The sequence below is a fragment of the Suillus fuscotomentosus genome, assembly GCF_016647785.1.
Source record: "Suillus fuscotomentosus strain FC203 chromosome Unknown F5891scaffold_65, whole genome shotgun sequence".
NCBI classification, from domain to species: Eukaryota; Fungi; Basidiomycota; class Agaricomycetes; order Boletales; family Suillaceae; genus Suillus; species Suillus fuscotomentosus.
The window spans coordinates 57,181-72,410 of NW_024539577.1; the positions used below are offsets into that span (position 1 = coordinate 57,181).

Genomic DNA, 15,230 nt, shown 5'->3' on the forward strand with positions numbered 1-15,230 from the left:
GCATCGATGACCTCTAAATGCCGTGCTCGTGTCAGGCCCGCTCCATTCTCATGGATGACTACTAGTGTGCGCCACCTCTTGCATAATTGTTTCTCTCTCTGAATTATCATGCTATCAGCTTTGCGACCGGCTATTATACAACAAACTAGAGGATTTGCGACCAACAACATCGCTGTTGACGGTTTTACTGGTGCAGTGGGAAATACACCATTGGTGAGGAATCACCGCGCAACGACAGTGGAATCCTTTCTAACACCATGATCAGATCTATCTCAAGACGCTCTCGGAGCAAACGGGAAGCAAGATATATGGAAAGGCCGAATTCCAAAATCCTGGAGGCAGCATTAAAGACCGTGCCGCTGTTGGTATAGTTCTGGATGCGGAGGAGAAGGGTCGGTGAGTGGGAGTAGCATGTAGCATGATAAGTACTAACATCAAAGATGTACGCAGCATAAAGCCCGGTGGAACCGTTGTCGAAGGTACCGCAGGCAACACTGGTATTGGTCTTGCCCATGTCTGTAGAGCCAGAGGTTACAAATGTGTGATATTCATGCCTAACACTCAGGTGAAGTACAGCCGACTACCTGGTTACTATCTCCTTTACTGATGCTTTGGCACTCAGAGCCAAGAGAAAATTGACCTTCTCAGCATGCTCGGCGCCGAAGTGCACCCAGTACCTGCGGTGCCCTACGAGAATCCATTGAACTATAACCACCAGGCGAAGGAGTATGCTGAAAAGCTGGAGAATACCATATGGACAGACCAATTTGACAATACCGCCAATACGTATGCACACTATATCTCTACTGGACCCGAAATATGGGAACAGACGAAGGGCGACATCGACGGTTTTGTATGCTCAACCGGTACTGGTGGCACTCTGGCTGGAGTTGGCAAGTATCTGAAGCAAAAGAACCCCAAGACGCAGATATGGCTCGCCGATCCGCCTGGCAGTGTCTTATACAAATATATCTCTAGCGGTGGAAAACTCGTTGAGCGTGGCGGAAGTTCCATCACAGAAGGTGAGACTTTTTCTATCTAGTCGTCATGGCTGAACATTCTATTCTGCAACCACACAGGTATTGGTCAAGGCCGTGTCACAAATAACCTGGGCACATTTGTCAATGACCTGTCGGGAGCTCTGCACATATCGGATGAGAAGTCAATATCCATGGTGTACCAGCTTCTTGATAGCGAAGGTTTATACCTAGGTGCTTCCTCGGCCCTGAATGTCGTTGCAGCTGTTGAACTTGCTCAAAAGTTAGGCAAGGGTAAGTACAGAGCTCAACTACTTCTCATTGCCCATGTTAAAGCTCGATTCTATCTATCAGGTTCCAAAGTTGTGACTGTACTGTGCGATGGCGCATATCGATACCAGAGTCGTTTGTTCTCCAAGAAGTGGCTAGAGTCGAAAGGGCTAGGAGATGCTATACCAGAATATCTGAGGAAGTACGCAGTTCTAGATTGATCAAATTGTTGTTATTACATTGATCTATCATGTTCTTGGAACTCTGGCATACCGGTCTGAACTCTGCTGAGGGGCTGAGAGATAAGTAACAAGGCCACTCCGTATCAGTTCATTTATGAGGTCTTTATCGCGAAAGGTTGTCGATGCAGTATTCACCTCACGTTCCCACCTAACTCCGCAACCATAATGGATACAGGCCATGTATTCACTGGCAGGCAGTATGAAATTGCTAGTAGGTACAGAAGTATACAACATTGCTTGATTGTATTCATGTTCACTCCCACTTGAGCAATTTTTACGAAGGGACAGCGGGGGTCAGCCTTGAGGCTTTGAAAGCCATGAGCTTATGCATGGCAATTGACCCCCTTATTTCTCGCGTTTCCTCGGGACTGGTCGGTTTTATAGCGCGGCAAATACTGTCAGATAACGTTGCACATTATACCGTTGCACTCTGGATGACTTCTTCCATCTGATATCTGTGGAAAGGACAACCTATGATTAAAATTCCGTCGTTCACGATTGGTACTCGTGTCTTGAGGAATCTGCGATCCATCAGCCGCAAACGCCCCACCTGTCGCTCATTTGTTGGCGTTTTCAGGGCGCACTTTCCAGCGTAGGTTACATCCATTTTGTCACCTGACAACGATACGCACCGCAAGAAGCACCAGTGACTGGTGGAAAAAAACCCCTTTTGAGTTGGGCACGCAGAAAATAACACAGTCTGATCTAATTTGCGTTGTGATATGTCAACACCATGGTTGAAAGAACGGCCAGACTTCGCATAGGTTGCCGGTACTACCCGGCCGTACCATGCACCCTCTGTGTTAGATACCTTCCCTTGTTGGGTTCATAATTTCTTGGCGAGTAATCTCTGAGATTTGAGAAGTGGACCGCTACCTCATCCCCAGACGTCGTGTTGATATCTTCAAGCGAAAGTCCCTTCATTCATTTCAGTGTCGTCAAGAAGTTCAGCGATTAGGAAATTCGAGCGCGTTAGGCTTACCTCTAGGAAATGATGTTGCCATAAATCGTGACATGAACCGTCCAACGAAATCCATGACAAAGGATGCGAGGAATGTCGCCATTGTTGCAGCCATAACATATAGTGCACTGAGGATCTAAACCAATACCCCGTTAAAGTCCAAGTCGTTATACAAATTAACCATGTAGTCTGTTCCGGGTTTATCAGTGTGTCGACAAGACAGAAAAGCATGTATACGACACGACCATTACACCAAGTAGCTTGGGGAGATTATTGGTGAAAAACCCAATCATCATCCTTTTACAGTACGATGCCTTGCTATACATCTGGCGGGCGTCACCTATAGCGATCCATGCATGCAAGCACATTTCTACGTGTTTGACCATTTGATGGAGATCTTTTTGGGCATATGAAACCTTGTCGGCGTCCGCAATATTTCCGTCGACATGAAGGCGGGAGATAATATCCTGACTTTCTGCATGGCACCTTTGCATGAGTGCTTCATGAATTCATCAACTGAGGAATCCTAAATACACAATAATCCAACTTACGCCAACGCAGGGACTCAGAAATCGACAGACTGCAGCAAAATAAGCCAAAGAGAAAGATACATAGAGAGCAAGACGGAAGTGCCACTGAAAGCTGAGTGCGGAGGAAAAGAAATTCCGCACACTCATCTAGCTTGCAATCACATACCCGAAAACGATCCAAGCCCCTTGTATTGTATCATGGTCAGATCATTGGTTCGGGTAATAAAACAACAAATGCCATGTTGGTTAATGAGAAGGCCATGAGAGGAGAGATTTCTTCCTGGAAAATAGGTATGAGAAAAACGATCATTCCAATCCCACATCCAGTGATGAAACGTGCCACGAGAAGCATGGCAACATTAATTGAGTCTGCTTGAAGGGCTCCGCCACTGATACAAATCAGAGCAGCACTAGTGTTCATAGTAATCTTACGACTGTGTTTGTCGTACGTGTAACCAACTACGAGGGCTGCAAGAATGTCTCCAGCAGAAGATAAGTCGCTTATTGGGCCTTTATCAGCGAGATTGAAGTGCCGAAGAAACCAGGCTATGCGGATGTATTGAAGATAGCACTGAAGTGTAGCCGTATGCGAGACTTCCGAGGGTCAAAACCAAAATAATCCGGATATTGATAGTGACCATCGTGCATGCCAGTGAATGTGGGCCGATGAAGGCAATCCGAATCACTCACGGTGACAAACTTCTTATGTTTCATTAAAATGCCATTTTATGACATGCCAGTAGAGCCAATCAGGGTCAGCTGAACAGCGGTGAAAGGTATTCTTGAAATGTTAAACGCTCGGAAAGGAGGAATGTCCGAGTTACTGACCGCTGCTGCCTTCATGCCACTATGAATGTCAATGTTATACAGATGTCATCCCGTAGACTCGTAACCAGTCTGACTATGCGTCACCACGGTAGTATACGCCAGGCTGGTCACGAGCCTAGTCATCACTGTCGTTGTGACAAAATCACAACCGTGACAACACGCGTGACATCCCGCGTTGTGTTTGTTCAGTCAATTAGGCCTTAGGAGCTCAAAGGACGCCCGCTTTCACGTTTCGCGTCGTGATGTCCGAGTCCATTCCTGTCCAATGGATATCGCAGTATATCATAAAAGTTGCTGAAACCTGTGGAAAGTCATTTACTGATGTCCCTCTCGAAGCCATATCACCTAGCAAGAAGAAGAGAGTTCAAATACTCGAAGTACGTGCTTCTACTCATTTTATGCTCTTAGCACTGACTGTTGCAGTTTTTAACATACAATCCAGACGCAGCAATATGGGGGAGAGTGTCCGATAAGGAATACAGTATTCCCGTGTGTTTCACTAAAGACGCCGTGTTGCAATATATGAAGTGAGTTGCATACTTGCCTCTTGTCAACTTCTATTTGACGTATTGCTACAGGGATTTGCAAGGTCGAAGGCTCACAGAGGCAAAGCATGCCGTCTTTGTCATCGGGCAATTTCGCCCCATCTTCGTACGAATTCCTGTTGGAAACAATCGTTCGAATTTTAGCGAGGTCCCTCATATAGCTCTAGAAGCTGGTGTTGTTAAATTTGTTGGCTCTGGTTTGGGCGTTTTCGGTTCGCCGCAGGACGTTGAAATGAACTCTCGAGTGAAGGCATGGGTCCGCGGACTCCGACAAGGCGGTAATGGCGGGTGAGTATCAATAAATCTTCGCATGAGCACTTTCTAAACTGCAACAGGGATGTCCTAAAGCGTGTTCAACAAAACGCAGGAGATTCACAACCCAAGGAAATCTGTCCAGCCATCAACCATGTGGAAGCACCTCCCATGCTTCAGGCTCGGGAACCAGAACGCAATTCACCCCATATCTCGCCAGAACGTCCTCTCCGAACGGCCGATCTGATGAGGGAATATCGCAAGCGCTGGGCAGTAAGTTTGTAGAATTCGTGAGAATTCGTTCGTTGAACCGTGTTTATCAGCATATCGAGAACTTGGAAGATATCTGGACAGCTACAATAGATCCTTGTGATGGTGACGAAATGCAAACGCTCGCTGGTGGTACGTGTGCAATTTAATACATACATCATAAGCTTGATTCACGTGTAGTACAACCTCAAATGGGCCAGCTTCCTGTCGAAGAGTGTGTACCTCCTGATACTGTGGTCGTTGGTAAGCCCCATGTCACAACCACAATGTATCAGCGGGAGCGTTGACTATAACCGAAATACAGTCGCAAGATCTCAACCTTGTACCCCACCGCGCACATGTACACGTACACCTGAGCAAGACATAGATGAGCAGACCACACCCAGAACCTCAGAATGGCCTTCATCTGCTCCCGGAAGCCCTACTGGAGTGCTGCCATCTCCAGCTCGTGATGGAGACGACGATCTTCCAAATCACTGTGTGAACGCAGGAGCTTCGCCGGAGGAGAATGATTCCTTACACGAACCATCCATACCCCCTGCTACTTCGCCCCTTCGCCCGCCCACACCCGCGCAGCGCATTAGACGGCCAAGTCTTCATCCATCCCCTTCAGATTCGTCCCCCATACCTGCACCACCTTCCTCATTTACTACCCACATTCGTAGAAACATAAAGCGAAGAGTTCCTCACCCTGGTGTACCGCTGTTACCAGCCGATCACTCAGGTCCAACTCAGATTCTCGTCCCCAATTCTGATACTTCGGGAACTCAATCTCAGTCTCAATCTCAACCACAGTCCGAACCTTCATCACAACTGTTCTCCCAATCACAGTCACATCGACCCGCGTTTCCATCCCAGCTGACGCAAGAATTCAAGCCAGGACCAACGTCGACACCCGCTGCTGTCAAACAGAGCCTCTCAGGCACAGATCGTGGAGCTTCGTTAATGCCTCCAGGTGACCAACTCGGTCATTGGGGCGGTGATCGTGCTTCTTCTCCGGGTGTCATCAACTGGGACGTTCATGAGAGTCCTGGCCACGGCGATCATCGACCATCCGACACCAACCCAGATGCACATCAAGTCCTACAACAATCGACGACTGAAGATCCTGATACGATGGATGTTGACCCGGTCGATGGCATTGAGATTCCCGCTGCTGTGCATACCACTCCCTCACAAGCACCCGGAGACCCATTGGACAGACACAAACCCATGAGGGACACCTCACCGCAACCCTCCGATTCGTCTATGCATTCATTGTTCTCTGGTTCCCCTAGCTTTTCACTATCCCAGTCCGAAGTCATACCCTCCATTGTACCCCGAACAATCTCAGGCGAACCAACAAGCCAGGCCCCTTCACACAATGCAGAAGCTTGGAAGGCACCCAGTTTCATGAGCTCTCGGAAGGGTAAAGGTAAGGCTATAGAAGTGCTTGACAAGACATCCGGGATATACAAAAGAAGACGGGCGTCGCCCACATTTTCGTCTCCACTCGCTTCTCACAAGCGCGGAAAAAATGTGGTGGATGAAACGGAACCTGGGCCCGCAAGACCTGTCAATGAAGACGAAAGAGCGATATCCACCGTCAAGAGCAACCACGCCGTCACATTGGATATTAGGCAGTCACACGAAGAGACTCCGAACATCAGGCAATCATCTTCACGTAGGATATCCAAAGATTTAAGCCAAGTACGGGACGCGTTACTCTCCCAGAGCATCGACAAGAAGCGCAGGATACGTTTGATGGGCTACCAGGTCGACTTTGAGAATATTCCTGTCAAAGCTGAATCTTCCAGTCCAATGTTGAGCCTGGGACGTTTGCATTCCATCTTGCTACGAACCGGAAGAGTACGGACGCTTGGTGACGTGGTGACCAGAGATGGGAGTATATTTATGAAGTCTGATTAGTTTGATGTCCTGTTCAAAATCCACGTTGATTAGTAGGCAATACATGTTCTGCTTCAATTACTCTTCACGTATTATCGAGTACGGACAGACGTATGCACAGTACTTGGCTTAATCTCTGCAACCCAGTAGTGAACTTCAGCATACCGTCTGATATCATCTGATGTCAAGACCCTTCTAGGAGCCACTGGACTGATGCAGCTGATGCGGCTGCACACATCGTTATATTGTTTGTTCTGTGGTGGCAGAAACAGTGGGTTTATTAGTCAACGTTAACAATCATATAATCATACTTGACATATGAGCGAATCGTTATGTACTTCGGTGCAAGGTAAAACATAGCGCATCTGGGGCAAAAGACAATCGGAATTCCCGAATGAGTAAATCCCACACTCAGGACTTCGCAACTGTTCCTGTGATATCGCCACCAACAACTGCAGAAGATTTAAGATATCCGAGATGCCTGTTGACCTCGGCCCATTTCTTGTAGAAGCCTACGGGGGCGTTCCAACAGTCTCGCTGGGTTGGAATTCGGTCGATGCAAGGGAAGACGGAAAAAATGATGCGAGCGACAGTTTCAGCATCCTCTATATCAGACTGGGACAAGTCCAAATTATGTAGGGTGGTATGCTGAAATGACTCGGCTGCAGGATCGATATCGATATTCACGGTGTCCATTAATATATGCAGCGTATGCAGGTGGGGACATAGATGGAGCGCTGCGAATAGTCCGCGGAATGTGACTGTAGGTGGCATTTTCGTGTCCACTAATTTCAGTGAGCGGATGTGCGGCCAACTTGACATGACTTCCAAAAGAAGGTCATTGTCAATGTGGATGCAATAATGCAAATCGAGCCGCACAGTCCGGAGATGGGTGAAACAGAGAAGTTGTGTAACCGCTGCTGAAGAGTCAAACGAAGGCTCCTGGACCTTTGAAAGACGGGCGGCTATGCTGATATGTTCAAGAGTCTGATTTGCTTTGCACTGGGATAGCGCACGAAAGAGCTGCTCAGCCTCTGCACAAGGCAAAACATCGGCAACCACCTCGAACTCTCCAAGCGAGGGGAATTCCGAGTGTTGCAGGACTGTGATAGCGTACGCAGCCGTGTTTACATCGAAAGAAAGAGTCGTGATATTGAGGAAATGTGCGAAATTGACAATATCTCGGTCCAATGACCAACGAGAGGCACTGCGTGGTTCACAGACTGACACTTTAAGAAGGCTAGGGATGTCGGAGAGGTGCTTCCATGCTGCCCAATCGAGAGGTAGACAGGACAGAGTTACAAGCCGCTTGCATAAACGGACACTGTCAGATAGAAGGGTTCGATTATTTGCTGACTGCCGTTCCCATTCAGGTATCTTGAGAGATAAGTGCTCCAAAGCAACACAGCGGGTTGCAAAAGATTTAAAATCCGAATTAATGACAGATAGGACACAACGGCGCAGCGTAGGGGACAGAAAGATATACAAGTATTTATGTTGAAGACGTCGAACTATAAAGGCCAGTGATAGCAGTCTCGGGAACATGCATGTCTCGATGGGGAGGATTGCGAAAAGGTGAAGATCCGCGCTGCATGATATATGCAATGAGCGCACACGGGCGGCGTGACGCAGAAGTCGATGGGCTTCATGCTCGGATAATGGATCCACGCCTTTAGACCAATCCAACTTTTTGGAAGCTCAATGAGCCAATAAACAGGAATAAGCGCGACGAGCCCGGACTGACCTTCGAGCCAGTATGATATATCAGTTGATGTAGCCTCGGTACACAGCCTAGCAGTGGTATTATGCCATCCAAATCAGCCCAAAGCAGATCCATTGCGGGCTCGTGAAAGGCTTTGCATGTCCTGGCAAGCGCCTCAAGGGATAGTTTCTTGCCAGTTTGTAGGCTCCGATTTTCATTCACATGCGCGAATATCTCCGAGAGGACTTCGGAAATAAGTAGAGCCCGATGCATGAGTTGTACTTTCCAACGTACGTCACTAGTAAACCATCGATGGCAAGCGAGTTCCCCTTATGCAATGGCACGTGGAAAAACATACATGTACAAATAACCTTTATGGCCGGGCTTCGGTACGGTACGGTCTAGTCGGTACTGGCACATCTTCAAGAAATGGATCCGAGAGTCCATATGCGAAGTATCTGGAATGGACATATATACAAAGAGATTGCAATCATAGACAGCTAAAATCACACAACACTGTGACCAAAACAACATGGAACTACACCGGTATAACGAATCGGTTTTTTGAATGCCAAAGGTGCCCTCGCACCGTCCATAATACCCCCCTCCAGATCCTTGAACATTTTCTCATAGAGACGGCGTTTTTGTGACAACATTATCGACCTCGCAGAGTGCCGATGGCGCTCTTGAACCCAGAAAACTGCAGACCAGCTGCGAGGTGGATGACTTCATCGAGTGTCTGCTCATCACCGACAGCGGTATGACACGCCGATAAGAATGTGCAATCAGCTTGCGGTGCATTGTTCGCCATGAGATCGAAAATAACCTGAGAGCTTTGTCCCTCATGGCGAAACGCAAATCGTATGGCTACTCGCGGTCCTGCTTTCTATGGCAAGCGAGATCTACCTAGGCAGCTTCCAGTGAACCTGGCTTCGTCATCGGACATATTGATGAATTTGACATTGGAGGGAGCAAGTTTATGAACAAGCCCTAGTAGGCTCGCTGTCGACAGCAGCGAGCGTCGTGCCTTGCCGTGCGCCCGGTTGACCTTGCCCGATTTCTGCAAAGAACAGCGGAGTCACATGCGTCTTTTTGCATTCTGATCAGAGCTGAGAGTGTGGGCGTGAAAGAGCAGACATAATAATTGTCCTCTAGGCATGATTCCCGCCCAGAGCATGCATGGAGCGGAATGGAAGTGAAGGACAACCTTCGCAACTTTCAGATCACGCTGGTGTATGTTGACGATGGGTAGCATGACCTTATCCCATATAATCTGCAAGTCATCTCCCTCCTTGGCTCCATTGAGGCTATGACAGTTGCGTGCTGTATTGCCTTTGCAAAGTCATCTTTGAGCGTCCCGAGATCTGCGAGAGTAAGAGATACTAGAGGGGGACGTGATGAGGCTCTCCTGATGCCGGGACGATAATGGGATTGCACGAGTACCGACTCACGATGAGGATGGTGGCATGCCACTTATAACTTGATACAATGGTGAAAGGAAGAATCGCGAAAAACCTCGAAGATTGCAGATTTTAGTCACCGTGTCGTTTCATCGCGTTTTAAGTCTCCGGAACCCCTGTTCCTTCATCAACAGCAGCTCGATCTGTGCTAATAACGAGCCTTTTGGCGTCAAACAGGCTCTTGCTGAGCTCTGAGAACTTGTGAGTTAGACTTGGACTCGTAGACTTGAGGTGTCAGCGACCACTGGTGGTCACAGCCCTGTTCCAGGAGTCTGACAGCGTTGCATGGATTATTGCGCAAGGTAGGAGATGTTGCATCCTGAGGAATTTCTCTGATATCATGAAAGGCTGAAGCAGCTTTTTGCTGTGTCGGACGATCTCGTCATCAAATATCTTTCAAAAAAAATCCCAGATATCGATAGAAGTCTGCGTAGAGAGCCCATTGATTAGCCCGCATACGCATAGGAGATACTCGAGTAGGCTGGCTTGATGACAGTCTGAAGTTCTCCACTGCGAGTGCTAGATGAGCAGGAAGGTCATCAATTCACTTACACAAGTTGGGTGATGTCTATCAAGCAGAATCCTGAAAAGCTGAGTACTCATAACGAATTGAGAAGCAAGTTAGCCCCTTTGAAGTGGCCCTGAGCAAGGATTCACATCCCATCGTGACGGAGCACAGAGAATAGAAAAGCACGTATGACTCGGGGACAACACAGTTTAGTCGTGCGGCGACTGGGATAAGCATTATAATCTGACGACAACAAAAGCGCAGTATTTGTTGTCGAGTCGCAAGCAGCGGGGTAATCGACGATGGTTCGTTTGGATTCAAATCAGTAGTTGCTTTTCAAGAAGTCCATAGTTATTAGCTAGTGTGATTCAAATTTCAATGGAGTTGGAATGGAATGAAGTAATGCCGCGCTTACTTGCAAGCACGTGACCAAGACGCGACATGAACCTGTCACAGCCGCGTTACATCGTCCTTGAACATTTGCACCGCAGCCCGCATTTCGGTTTAACAGCTCAACGATGCCAGGAATGAAGCGCGCAAGAAAACCAGTGCCAAGCATATCAGAAGAGGTCAGCGAGGATACAGGTTATCAACGACCGTCCATAAGTTCAAACAACTCGTGAGTGCTCTGTGCACTAACAAACGAAGAATATATTGATGCATGTGTAGTGTGGACGCGTCATATGTATCCATCAATCAACAAGTAGACGAAACGCTCATTCACAATTCAGTTGGTTCGCACGAGTATACAAATAGGTAATGTCCTGGCGGCGTACTACGCGAATCACATTCTGACCGTGCGCGAAATCAGCGAAGCATACTTCGAGCAAAGTGCTGCAACAAACAGATCTATTTCCTCTAATTCTCGTCCGCCTCCGGAAAGGTATCAACCGGGGCAGCTACTTCCAACGATCATGACCGGGGAAACATTGGATCTTGAGGACTCGTACACAACTGACGGACCTACGTCTTCGCAGGATCATGACCCTTTCTCAGACCACCACACTCCCGCGCACCCCTACCAGCAAGCCTCATGCACTCAACTGTCTCCTGCACGAGGACTCCCTCAACCACAATCGAATACATCACATGAACACCTCGTCGCCACCCCTTTCAGTTCTACCCCAACTATCTATTCAAATTATGGTACAGGGCCATCGAGCAGCTCTGTTGATCATTTCCAGCATGATACAGAAGCATATGCATCGGGTAACTTTACCCGCTCCTCCTACCTTCCCCCCAGATCACGGTCGCCCACACCGTTCATGGATGAAGACTACAAACTTGATTCCAACAACAATACTCATTATACGGGATATTCCCAAGCTCGCGAGTTTAATCCTTATGAAGACGAGAAGACAGCGTACAATGACGAGTATGATATCTCGCGGTATGCTGACGTTCCCGGCACCGTAGAGTACTACGACGATGGCGAAAAGACACCCGATGCTTCAGTTGGATATCAAGAACCAGAGACGCCTGTTGAAACTCGTCACTTTGGACCTGCACCCGTCGGGCGCGTTCGTAGACGCCTGAAAAAGAAACGGGTGCAACTGACAAACGGCAATCTCGTTGTAGACCTCAATGTGCCTCCAAAGCTCGTCCTCCCTTACAGAGGGGAGCCAGAGATGACCAAGACGCGGTACACAGCGGTCACTTGCGATCCCGACGATTTCGAGAAAGAAAAGTTCTTTCTACGGCAGAACGAGAACGGCCGCACAACTGAATTATTCATTGTTATCACTATGTATAATGTGAGTTCAAGGGTGGTTGAGACATCTACTTTTCAAACCCGTCATTGCAGGAAGATGAGGTCCTCTTTTGTAGGACCTTGTATGGAGTGATGCGCAATATAGCACATCTTGGCTCGCGCAAGAATTCCCAGACATGGGGACCGGACGCCTGGAAAAAGGTGATCACTCCGCTGCCCACGCTGCTCTACCCTTCTCATACCCTCCAGGTTGTCGTTTGTATTGTGGCGGATGGCCGCAAAAAGGTTCACCCGCGTGTGCTTGACTGTTTGACGCTTCTTGGAGTTTACCAGCCTGGAGATCACATGAAGAACAAAGTTAACGACAAGGAAGTCACTGCGCATCTTTTTGAGTATACGACTTCCTTTGCATTGGATCCGAACCTTCACTTCAAGTATCCAGATAAGGGCATCGTACCAACGCAAATTATGTTTTGCATGAAGGAGAAGAACCAGAAAAAGATCAATAGTCACCGATGGTTCTTCAATGCCTTTGCGCCCATGTTACAGGTAAGCGGAAATGTCAATAAAGACAGTGTAAAGCTCAATGTATACTTAGCCCAATATCTGTGTGTTGCTCGACGTCGGAACACGCCCAGGCAATAATAGCATATATCGGCTGTGGAAAACATTCGACGTCAACTCAAACGTTGGTGGCGCTTGTGGTGAGATCGCAGTATACAAAGGCAAGAATTGGCAGTATCTGCTGAATCCCCTAGGTTCGATAGTTCTTATGTTCGACAATATCGCTTCTTGACATCCAGTATCTTCCCAGTCGCAGCTCAAAATTTTGAGTACAAGCTTAGCAATATTTTGGATAAGCCAACGGAAAGCATGTTCGGTTACATCAGTGTCCTGGTATGCTGATGCGCTGAGTCTACCGTGAATGATGTAACTGATGACCACAGCCTGGCGCTTTTTCTGCTTATAGGTATACTGGAGTTGCCAGTTACCATCAATGCCCATTTTATAGCTTTACACAGGTATATCGCTTTGGCAAATAACAAGGACGGAACAGGTCCTTTAGCTTCTTATTTCAAAGGCGAAGTTCTTCATGGCCACGACACCGACATATTCACATCAAACATGTGTAGGTCTTTGCATCAGGCTTCTTTTGCAACTTCCCTAATGTTTGAGCGCAGATCTGGCAGAAGATGTATGCCTCCTTGCTTCCGGATGATGCTGTGTGCTGAGATTATTTCAACCCCCAGCGCATCCTTTGTTTCGAGCTCATAGCAAAAGCAAATTCGAATTGGTAACGCTCAACCTGTCATGGATTTGCACTCCTAACTGGGTGCTTTCAACAGGGTGTTGAAGTATGTGAAGGGTGCCATTGGTGAAACCGACGTGCCAGATGCGCTACCAGAGTTTATCAGCCAGCGCCGGCGATGGCTAAATGGCTCATTTTTTGCAGCGGTATATGCTGTGGCACACGTAGGGCAAATTATGCAGTCTGGGCACAGTTTTAGTCGAAAGGTGACCCTCATGATTGAGACCGTTTATAATATTATCAACATAGTATTTTCATGGTTTGGAATTGTAAGTGTTTCATAGTTGTCCAGATGAAATGCTGACGGACAAGTGTCAGGGAAACTTTTACCTGTTTTTCGTCAGTTTCAAGGTCATTTATGATCGGTGCAGAGATTGAGTCGTTTTCACAGGTCGTCCTGAGTTCGTCATTAGAAGACAAGTCTTTTGGCGTGCCCTCCATCAGGTATTTCAATGCCGTAGTTCAGTATTTTTTGGCTTCGATAATCATCGCCTGCTTCCTCCTGTCCATGGGGAACAAGCCCAAAGCGTAGATGTTTCCTTCGACGTCCAAGTCGCGTTGATGTTGACATCTAGACAGGGCTCATCGTAAATACCTGCTAGCCTCGCTGTTCCTCGCGGTCCTAATGGTTTACCTCATCATTGCATCTGTGCTATGTGGTATGGCTGCATATAGCCAGGCTGGTGGAGGTGTGGTCCTTCTGAGTGTGGCAGTAACCTACGGAGGTGAGTATCATTTGCTACGTTGTCCTTTCGCCTGTGATTGACTTCGATTTGCGTAGTGTATATCCTTAGCAGCCTCCTGGCGTTCGACCCATGGCACATGTTAACCAGCTTCGTGCAATACCTTCTACTAAGCCCGACATACATGAACATCTTGAGCATGTATGTCGTTTCATCGACTCGGTTGTGAGTGTAATAATCACTAACACATTCAAAAGATACGCGTTCTCGAACCTCGATGATGTAGGTTAGAGCCTGCACTAGTCGGACATCTAATCTGACGGCGTCCTAGATATCATGGGGCACTAAACAAGATGCAATTCCAGACGCGGACCTCGGTGCCGCAGTACAAGACTCTCATTCTCAAGTCGATATTGCTATGCTTGCCGAAGCTGCAGACGTGAACGGTATTTACGAGGAGTCAATCGATAACCTGAAATACCGGAAACCTACAAATAACGACAAGGGCAAGGTAATTACGGAGCGAGAACGAGAGATGGCAGCTATCGACTACTACGCCAACGTCAGAACCAATGTGCGTTGGTTTCATTGATTTAAGAATTGGAGGCTGACATTTCATAGGTACTGTTGGCTTGGGTGTTGTCGAATGTGAGTCCGTCGAATCGAAATTTAGACCATGTGTTGATGAGATGTCTTCCTGGCAGGGCGTACTCTTGCTTTTCATTCTCTCCGGTTCCGATCTATCAAGTACTTTCAATCCAGACGCAGGCGTATCACGGACGAAGGCATATTTGATATTTATCCTTTCATTTGCGGCAATCACTAATTCAGTGGTGTGTATTCCATGTTTGCCTGGTCGGACGAGAACTCAAAGTTGGATTACAGCGCCTCGTCGGCTCAACCTTATATCTGCTGACGAGGATATTCACCGCATGACAAAGCGGGTCTCAGTCTTACAGAAAGTAGAAATCGCACCGTCCTTACATATGTAGAATATCATTATGTTAAATCCTGTTCAGGCATGTGTGCGTATATCAACGGTTCATCACATGGTGTCACGTGGTGTCTTATCACTTCGACTTTACTCTCGACCGC

The 15,230-nt window shown here is 47.6% G+C and overlaps 6 protein-coding genes across 6 annotated transcripts; 3 read left to right on the forward strand and 3 right to left on the reverse strand.

Moving 5' to 3' along the window:
- Positions 1-108: 108 nt before the first annotated feature.
- On the forward strand, positions 109-1,468 carry F5891DRAFT_960033 (pyridoxal phosphate-dependent enzyme beta subunit; the record flags this gene model as incomplete). The annotated part of the gene is made up of 6 exons (XM_041375697.1): positions 109-213; positions 266-396; positions 451-565; positions 623-1,022; positions 1,080-1,271; positions 1,332-1,468. The coding sequence occupies 6 exons, from the start codon at positions 109-111 to the stop codon at positions 1,466-1,468; spliced, it is 1,080 nt and encodes a 359-aa protein (XP_041221084.1).
- A 711-nt stretch (positions 1,469-2,179) lies between these two features.
- On the reverse strand, positions 2,180-3,089 carry F5891DRAFT_660737 (uncharacterized protein). Its single transcript, XM_041372679.1, has 4 exons — positions 3,002-3,089; positions 2,696-2,949; positions 2,472-2,639; positions 2,180-2,407 (listed from the first exon to the last, which is right to left on the reverse strand). Exons 2-4 carry the CDS (start codon positions 2,942-2,944, stop codon positions 2,264-2,266), a joined length of 561 nt encoding a protein of 186 aa, XP_041221085.1. The 5' UTR covers positions 2,945-2,949; positions 3,002-3,089; the 3' UTR covers positions 2,180-2,263.
- An 889-nt stretch (positions 3,090-3,978) lies between these two features.
- Positions 3,979-6,943, forward strand: F5891DRAFT_1175555 (uncharacterized protein). The gene is made up of 7 exons (XM_041365722.1): positions 3,979-4,185; positions 4,232-4,335; positions 4,387-4,641; positions 4,689-4,878; positions 4,929-5,007; positions 5,056-5,118; positions 5,180-6,943. Exons 1-7 carry the CDS (start codon positions 4,051-4,053, stop codon positions 6,781-6,783), a joined length of 2,430 nt encoding a protein of 809 aa, XP_041221086.1. The 5' UTR covers positions 3,979-4,050; the 3' UTR covers positions 6,784-6,943.
- A 62-nt stretch (positions 6,944-7,005) lies between these two features.
- Positions 7,006-8,754, reverse strand: F5891DRAFT_1151315 (uncharacterized protein). The gene is made up of 2 exons (XM_041365146.1): positions 8,507-8,754; positions 7,006-8,448 (listed from the first exon to the last, which is right to left on the reverse strand). The coding sequence occupies exons 1-2, from the start codon at positions 8,735-8,737 to the stop codon at positions 7,174-7,176; spliced, it is 1,506 nt and encodes a 501-aa protein (XP_041221087.1). The 5' UTR covers positions 8,738-8,754; the 3' UTR covers positions 7,006-7,173.
- Positions 8,755-8,949: 195 nt separating this feature from the next.
- On the reverse strand, positions 8,950-9,305 carry F5891DRAFT_1057828 (uncharacterized protein). The gene has a single exon (XM_041362758.1). The coding sequence runs from the start codon at positions 9,273-9,275 to the stop codon at positions 9,120-9,122; it is 156 nt and encodes a 51-aa protein (XP_041221088.1). The 5' UTR covers positions 9,276-9,305; the 3' UTR covers positions 8,950-9,119.
- Positions 9,306-10,912: 1,607 nt separating this feature from the next.
- F5891DRAFT_1057831 (glycosyltransferase family 2 protein) lies at positions 10,913-15,209 on the forward strand. Its single transcript, XM_041362759.1, has 21 exons — positions 10,913-11,051; positions 11,102-11,188; positions 11,244-12,186; positions 12,237-12,344; positions 12,393-12,692; positions 12,742-12,901; positions 12,958-13,040; positions 13,091-13,113; positions 13,166-13,272; positions 13,325-13,338; positions 13,394-13,437; positions 13,490-13,721; positions 13,771-13,791; positions 13,844-13,980; positions 14,032-14,177; positions 14,234-14,336; positions 14,393-14,417; positions 14,467-14,709; positions 14,757-14,783; positions 14,840-14,968; positions 15,021-15,209. Exons 1-21 carry the CDS (start codon positions 10,951-10,953, stop codon positions 15,069-15,071), a joined length of 3,084 nt encoding a protein of 1,027 aa, XP_041221089.1. The 5' UTR covers positions 10,913-10,950; the 3' UTR covers positions 15,072-15,209.
- The last annotated feature ends 21 nt before the right edge of the window (positions 15,210-15,230 follow it).

Coding starts and splice junctions, on each gene's coding strand:
- F5891DRAFT_660737 (XM_041372679.1), bottom strand. CDS start 2,944: ATGCAAAGGTGCCATGCAGAAAGTCAGGATATTATCTCCCGCCTTCAT. Junction 2,640..2,695: donor CCAAGCTACTTGGTGTAATG/GTCGTGTCGTAT, acceptor AACCCGGAACAG/ACTACATGGTTAATTTGTAT. Junction 2,408..2,471: donor GGCAACATCATTTCCTAGAG/GTAAGCCTAACG, acceptor AAATGAATGAAG/GGACTTTCGCTTGAAGATAT.
- F5891DRAFT_1175555 (XM_041365722.1), top strand. CDS start 4,051: ATGTCCGAGTCCATTCCTGTCCAATGGATATCGCAGTATATCATAAAA. Junction 4,186..4,231: donor AGAGAGTTCAAATACTCGAA/GTACGTGCTTCT, acceptor TGACTGTTGCAG/TTTTTAACATACAATCCAGA. Junction 4,642..4,688: donor CGACAAGGCGGTAATGGCGG/GTGAGTATCAAT, acceptor AAACTGCAACAG/GGATGTCCTAAAGCGTGTTC.
- F5891DRAFT_1151315 (XM_041365146.1), bottom strand. CDS start 8,737: ATGCATCGGGCTCTACTTATTTCCGAAGTCCTCTCGGAGATATTCGCG. Junction 8,449..8,506: donor TATATCATACTGGCTCGAAG/GTCAGTCCGGGC, acceptor GCTTCCAAAAAG/TTGGATTGGTCTAAAGGCGT.
- F5891DRAFT_1057828 (XM_041362758.1), bottom strand. CDS start 9,275: ATGGCGAACAATGCACCGCAAGCTGATTGCACATTCTTATCGGCGTGT.
- F5891DRAFT_1057831 (XM_041362759.1), top strand. CDS start 10,951: ATGCCAGGAATGAAGCGCGCAAGAAAACCAGTGCCAAGCATATCAGAA. Junction 11,052..11,101: donor TCCATAAGTTCAAACAACTC/GTGAGTGCTCTG, acceptor ATGCATGTGTAG/TGTGGACGCGTCATATGTAT. Junction 14,784..14,839: donor TGGCTTGGGTGTTGTCGAAT/GTGAGTCCGTCG, acceptor TCTTCCTGGCAG/GGCGTACTCTTGCTTTTCAT.